The sequence below is a fragment of the Juglans regia genome, unplaced genomic scaffold (assembly GCF_001411555.2).
Source record: "Juglans regia cultivar Chandler unplaced genomic scaffold, Walnut 2.0 Scaffold_248, whole genome shotgun sequence".
Classification (NCBI taxonomy): Eukaryota; Viridiplantae; Streptophyta; class Magnoliopsida; order Fagales; family Juglandaceae; genus Juglans; species Juglans regia.
In genome coordinates this window covers 8,653-16,041 of record NW_023356150.1, presented here as the reverse complement: position 1 = coordinate 16,041, position 7,389 = coordinate 8,653, and the positions used below count along the sequence as shown (strand labels likewise).

The window sequence follows — 7,389 nt, the reverse complement described above, 5'->3', positions numbered from 1 at the left end:
TTCTAGCCAGGGCTGAAGGCAGATACAAAAAGGTTCAAAGGGAATGTGAGATTTTTCAGGGTGTTAAGGCAGACTAGTCCAATCCCAATGGCCAATTGCAACCCCTCCTTATTCCCTCGCAGCCATGGACTCACATCACCATGGATTTTTTTTGGAAGGTTTGTCCTTTTCATAAAGGTACAATAATCTTTGGATTGTAGTGGACAGACTTAATAAATTTGCTCATTCACCCCCTTAACCCACCATTTTTCAGCTAAAACAATGGATCAACTATTCATCAAACACATCCTCAAACTACATAGAATGCCCCATTCTATCATCTCAGATAAAGGGAGTAATTTCATCAGTCTCTTTTGGCAAGAGCTATTCAGATCTCAGGGTATACAATTAGCCTTTAGCACGTCATATCAACCCTAAACTGATGGTTAGACTAAGAATGCCAATAAATGTTTGAAAAATTACCTAAAATTTTTTATGTGAGACCAACCTAAGAGGTGGGCTAAGTGGGTACCCTTAGTTGAGTGGTCATATAACACCTCACAACACTCATCTACCAGTATGACCCCCTTTGAAACCCTTTATGGCTATGCACACCCACATCTACTCCCCTATGTTCCTGGGACTACCAAGGCTGAAGCAGTGGAGGAGAACCTTCAGTCTAGGAACCAAATACTCCATCTACTGTGACACAATCTACAAAGGCACAAGAGCAGATGAAAAAAATACACAGATTTGAAACAAAAGGAACAAATTTTCGAGATTGGGGGGTGGGTTTACCTTAGATCAACTCTACCATCAGCAATCTGTGGCTCACCAGTGGAACCTTAAACTCGCACTTCGCTTTTTTGGTCCCTTCAAGATCACCTAGTGAGATTTTCTTTCTATCAACTAAGGGAAATTAAGCGCGTGCATTGCACATGCCCGCCACACTAGTTTATTATAACATAGTAGCTCATTGTTGGGAAAATGAGTTGTAAAGGACATGAGAACTTAAGACTCGCTGACACCTAAAGACTTGATAAGGTAGGTGTGCCTTAGATATAATGATAGTATATGAGAAACATCAATCCCTTGATACTCGTAAATTCAATATGCTCATGGTGGCAAAAGTAGCATAACACATTTAATGTAGCATTGGGTTTATCTATCGAAGAAGGGTGACAATTCGTGTTACAAGCATGTTCGGGTCATGGATATTTGACTATATAGGTTAAACTAAACACGATCCGTTAAGTTAAACGAGTTATACTTTCAAATCTTAACACTATCCTTTTAAATAACAGGTGACACGACATGACCCATTTTGACTCTTTTAATAATTACTTAGAAATGGATCAACAAGACATGATTTATTTCAACTTCTTTTATGTAAACGGTTTGAAGTAACCCGCTTAACCCATTTAACCTGATTAACATAATCTTACCAAAAAAATCTAAATATATATATTTATTAGTAGCCACAATATCTAAAAAAAATAAAAATAAAACTACCTACTAACGAAAGATATTAATATTTTTTAGATTTTAACATATAATAAAATCAATATTACAAATAAAACTAATATTGCAAACCAACAATAACAAATATGAGCATATATTCAAAATCACAATTTTAACAATAAAAATATAAGCATATTAAGAAATACCAATATTATAACTCTATAATAATAATATTATAATTTTAAAGCAAAATTTAAATAGATTATTGTGAGTAGATTCCAGGTTAAGTGAATTGGTCAGCTTATTAACCTTGACTAATGGGATCCTTCGTTTTGATCTGAACTTATTTATATCAAATCAAATACAATAATACGTTAAGTCAGAACATCCCAAATCCAGTTCAACTCATCTCAATTCATCTTATTTAATCATTACAATTTTTTTAAATTCCAACACAAAATATAATAAACAATTCAACTTTTTCAAATTCAAAAATAATAATAATATTAAAAAATAATATTCTAACAATATTTTATTTAACTTTCAACTTTCATCTCAAGTAAACTCAACCAAGTTCAACATCTAAACACAGGCTTATTGCAACTATCGAAGACATAATTATGCATCTCAAACAATGACTAAATTAAAACAAAATATAAGGTGAAACTCTCGGAACCCTTTACCATCTAAAAACTCATATAAAGTTTATTCTAAAGAAAGTAATTTAAGCATCGAAGTATTTCCACACTAGACACTCCCTGCAAGCTTTGTTTGCTTGGCAAGAACCTTCAACGAGGAGACAGAGGATCAAGTTCTTGGTATCGAAAACCATACCGACAGAGATAACTGACCCCTCCCATCCTGAAGAGAGGTCTGTACCAATAGAGAATATGCGAGTACATTAGAATGATGGGGCTGGTGGGTGCAATGCAACTAGTTGGTGCATGGCCCTATTTTTTTTTTTTATGGGTTCCTCCCTTTATGTAGTTTGGGTCTGAATGCAACAATGGGCAACACAATTGGGGCAAGTCCCATCTCTGGATGGCCCACTTCTTCAAAGTTAATGCCACATTGCCACTTTTAGGCAAAAAAAAAAAAAAAAAAACTCCTGTGATTCCATTAGGATGTCATCTTCCACTTCAAAGGAAACCGAAAAAGAAATCCACTTCGCATGTGTTTAACTTGCTGCTCCTTTTATCTTCTTTTATGGTTCAGGATTTCACTCTCTGTCTCTCAAATCTCCCTAGAGTAGACAGATGGGTTGAGTTTAGAGTGCGGATTCAGGACTTCACAATCAAAGCCATGAGTTCACGAATGGCACACCACTATATCACTACTTTTGTCCCCGACATGAATGGTCTCTTAGACTTTCTTTCCAGTACTCAAATCCCTTTTGGTTAATGCTCTTTTTTTTCCAGGAAAAAAAGAGTTAGATTATGACTCTCAAATTCCTTAATATTTTTTTCTAATTTCTTTCGTTATTTTCTTTCCTTCCAAACAATAATTCAATATTTGTTTTTCTTTTAAAAAAAAAAGTGACTTCATTTAATTCAATATCATAGGGTCAAGCCTCGAACACGTCGTTACTGCTGGTGGCCACGTGAATCCATGGAGTACTTGAGGAAACTAACCTACTCAATTTTGTCACATTTATGACAGTGATGTCACCATGTATGATGTATCTATGGATTATGGGTATAAATGCTTTGTACACTCATCACTTCCATCTTAATTTTGAGACTCTTTTTTCAACAATTTACCATAGAGATTATGTTCTTAGATTTCCATCTAATGTATTATATTATGGCATAAAAAAACTGATGTTTTGATTTTGGAAAATGCTAGTCATTCTGATGGGATTTTTTTTTTATTTAGTGATTAAGAAAATATTTTTTAATGATGTTATAAATTTTTTTATTTTTTTAAAAAATATTTAATAGTGCTAAAAAAATACATGTGAAAAAAATAATAAAAAAAGCATCTCAAATATACTAGCAGGAGCTCCCAACTACATGTTAAAAAAATACCTTTTTTTTTTTTTTTGAGAGAAAATATAAAAGAATCCCAACTATTTTTGAATGGATTGAAACAGAAGTTGAACAAAGAAAGAAGAGATAATACACAGTTGCATTCAACTGTAAACGATGACCCAAAGTCTGAAGACAATGAATGACGTTCTGGAACATGTCATAGATAATGCATTTACAGTTGCCCCCTCGAGAAAATGAAAGCCACACTCAAAGTACCACATGCTTGCCACGACATAACAGAGCCCAAACACGTAACGACAGTTACCTAAAGAGTTGGTTGTATGAAAGCATTTGATGGAAATTTCGTAATAGAAGTTAAGGTGAGAAGTGTATGTAATTGTACTCTTAAACCATCTTTTTGAATATTTTTAAGATATTATTATTGTTCTTAAATTATACGAATTTATACGAGTTTAGCTCATTTAATAACTCGGGTTTATTCGAAATTGATGTGATAGATTTTCACGTTAGCGATATGTTTAATATTTAAAAAAAAAATCAAATTTGCAAATAAAATCATTTGAGATAGATATATTGATGTTTAAAACTTTAATGATGTCGGCAAAATAATCAATTTCTTTAAGATATTATGGAGAAAATTGGGATGGAAATTGATTTTCAAAATTGACAGCCAAGACTCTAAGAAGTAATATAGTTGTGGCTGTTTTTATTTTCTTAACCATCTTGGCCAGCAGCCTCTGTCCTTTTAACAGAAGAAGATAAGACCAATTGTATGGTCATTGCCTTTGAAAGCAAACAAAATGAGGGTTTTGGAAGTATGTAGGGAGCTTTCTTGTAATTCCCACAAACCCCACTAGGAAACAAAACTGAGGGCAATTTGTTTTGTCTTTGTAATGTTTGGATCGGAGCAACCTTTGGGAATATTAAGAAGTCACCAGGACAGCCATGATTCCCTATTCACCTAATGTAATGCCAAAAAAAAAAAAATTAAGAAAAAAAAAGTGGAAGTTTCAGAGTGTGTGAAAAGAAAGAGGATTTCTAGAGAGAGAGAGTGAGCGCAAAGGAAAAGGCTCACCTTCTCACAAATTCCATATTCCACTTGGGGGAAGGGGAAGGACAACAAAACAGTAACGACAAAAAGACTCCTCCACGCATTGTCGACAACGTAGCCATGAACAAGTCCTTCCAAACAAGATAGTAGCTTTAATTAAGCCAAGTTGAATTTTTTCTGAGACACAAACAGAGGAAACCCCAACACCCCCCCACCCAAAAAAACCCATAAGATCAGCTCCGTGTTCTTAGAGAGAGATTAGAGAAGCGATCTTTGGAATTCTCAAGGGGCTCTATGTGGGTTCTTGATCAATTACAAAACCCAGTAAGGATTTGGCTGTTCGTGTTTTAGTTGGCTAGTTCTGGTTCTGGTATGGTTAAGCTGGTTCTGTTTGTCTTCTTTGTTCAGTTTGTGACTATTTAGGTGCTTTTCTTTGTCATTTTGAACTAAATTGTTGAAATCTTGAATAACCTTTTGAGCTTTTGTTTTGGGAATATTTCATTTCTGATCATTCTCTCCAATTTAGGTCCGTTTGTTGTTTAATCCTAGCCTTCTGCTTTTTTGCCTGTTCTTTCTTCCTTGCATGGTGATCTGGTTTATTTGTTAGATTCTTCACCTCTTAGACTTACAACCAAGCCCTCAAAGCACTCTGATCCTGCATTCGTTAGCTTTGTTATTGTGAATTGGTGAAAGGCGTCTAAACATTTTTATCAAAATCCGATTTTATGCAAATTTGGCGCTTGCATGAGCATTTGTTGTGTCGTTAGAAGACTTGGACTTTCTCATAGTTTAGATTCTTTTTTGAGGTGAGTGTCGTTCTCCTTCTGTTGACAATTATTGTCTGTCTTTGTTCCCCGATTCCCCCCAGTTGTTGTGATCGTTATAAAGCACCAATGTTTCAAGAAGAAGGGTCTTCGTCTGTTACTTCATCACCTCTCCAATTATTTTCCATGATGTCACCTCCACCGAGCTTAGGATCACCGTACCCGTGGCTCAAAGAACTTAAATCCGAAGAGCGGGGTTTGTACTTGATCCACTTATTGCTCACTTGTGCAAATCATGTTGCTGCTGGTAGTCTTGAAAATGCAAATATTGCCCTTGAGCAGATCTCCCTACTTGCTACTCCTGATGGTGATACCATGCAGCGCATGGCTGCATACTTCACTGAAGCACTTGCTGATAGAATCCTAAAAGCTTGGCCCGGTCTTCACAAAGCCCTCAATTCCACTAGAATATCTTTGGTGTCGGAAGAAATTCTTGTTCAGAAACTGTTTTTTGAGATGTTTCCCTTCTTGAAGGTGGCCTTTGTGCTCACAAACCAGGCCATTATTGAAGCAATGGAAGGGGAAAAGGTGGTTCATATCATTGACCTGAATGCTGCTGAACCTGCCCAATGGGTTGCTCTTATTCAAGTTTTGAGCACACGACCTGAAGGCCCACCCCATTTGAGAATTACCGGGGTCCATCAACAGAAAGAGGTTCTGGATCAAATGGCATATAGACTGACCGAAGAAGCTGAAAAATTGGATATACCATTTCAGTTCAATGCCGTGATTAGTAAATTGGATAATCTGGATTTTGAAAAGCTCCGTGTGAAAACCGGGGAGGCTCTAGCAATCTGCTCAGTTCTCCAATTGCATTCCTTGTTGGCCTTTGATGATGAACTCTTGAGAAAGAAATCCCCAGTAGCATCAAAGAATCTGAATGGAATTCACTTACCTAGAGTCCTGCAGATTAACCAAAGCACACTTGGTGAGCTGCTCGAGAAAGATTTGGTTAACGGGCATAGCCAGAGTCCTGATTCAGCTTCTTCATCACCCATATCCTCAAATCCTTCAGCGAAGATGGATAACTTTCTTAATGCCTTGTGGGGTTTCACACCAAAGCTCATGATAATAACAGAACAAGATTCTAACCACAATGGATCAACTCTAATGGAGAGGCTTTTGGAAGCTCTTCACTCCTATGCAGCATTGTTTGACTGTTTGGAGTCTGCTGTGCCGAGAACATCATTGGAGAGATTGAAGTTAGAGAAGATGCTGTTTGGGGAGGAAATTAAGAACATTATAGCATGTGAAGGATCTGAGAGGAAAGAAAGGCATGAAAAGCTTGAGAAGTGGATTCAAAGGTTTGATTTGGCTGGGTTTGGGAATGTGCCTTTAAGCTATTACGGTATGTTGCAGGCAACAAGATTGTTGCAAGGTTTTGGTTGTGATGGGTATAAGGTCAAGGAAGAAAACGGTTGTGTAGTAATATGCTGGCAAGACCGAGCCTTGTTTTCAGTATCGGCTTGGAGGTGTAAAAGATGAGATTTTAAGAAAATACTGATCTCCCAGGTTTTAGTACTTGTTCTTTCCTTTTTTGTGTGAAAGAATTTTGTTAGCCTGCAATTGAATACTGTTAAGAGTGTTCTAAATGGTCTTTCACTTAGCCAGCCTAAAAAATAGGCTGCCTTCTTTTATTACCTACATACAGAATTTGTTTAATTCTTCTCATTTTATATCTAATGGAAACTTTAACTAATGTTTGGTTTGTATCTGTATAAAGTCTTGTATTTATCAAAATTGTTGTCCGAGCACTTCTTGTGCACATGAATTTCTAGTGTTTCAGTCGAATTGCATGGCTTTGAACTTTGTTCTGCAGCAATGCCTGCATATGGTTTCATCATTTCTGCATTGAAAAGTAAACCATCATATTTCTCTTTTTATTTGGGAATTTATTGAAACGTACATCAGAATAGTTCACACCATTGTCTAAATTAGCAATGATAATGCTAAATGAACTACAGTAGACTTTGCAGCATATTTTCTCTCATTCTGTCATTGTTTCACCAATGCTCAAAGTTTTCAAGTCACGTTAGTTTATAAGATAATATTTTTGATCAAATATTTCCCGTTCTCGAATCGC

General features: G+C 36.1%; 1 protein-coding gene across 2 annotated transcripts; it reads left to right on the top strand.

The window, feature by feature from the left end:
- The first annotated feature begins 4,458 nt into the window (after window positions 1-4,458).
- Window positions 4,459-7,020, top strand: LOC118345380 (scarecrow-like protein 3). 2 transcript variants are annotated; one of them, XM_035686982.1, is made up of 2 exons: window positions 4,459-4,806; window positions 5,351-7,020. In XM_035686982.1, the coding sequence occupies exon 2, from the start codon at window positions 5,376-5,378 to the stop codon at window positions 6,789-6,791; it is 1,416 nt and encodes a 471-aa protein (XP_035542875.1). In that variant the 5' UTR covers window positions 4,459-4,806; window positions 5,351-5,375; the 3' UTR covers window positions 6,792-7,020. The 2 variants fall into 2 exon arrangements, with proteins under 2 accessions (XP_035542875.1, XP_035542874.1); XM_035686981.1 differs by having other exon boundaries at window positions 4,459-4,852.
- Window positions 7,021-7,389: the final 369 nt, after the last annotated feature.

Coding starts and splice junctions, on each gene's coding strand:
- LOC118345380 (XM_035686982.1), top strand. CDS start 5,376: ATGTTTCAAGAAGAAGGGTCTTCGTCTGTTACTTCATCACCTCTCCAA.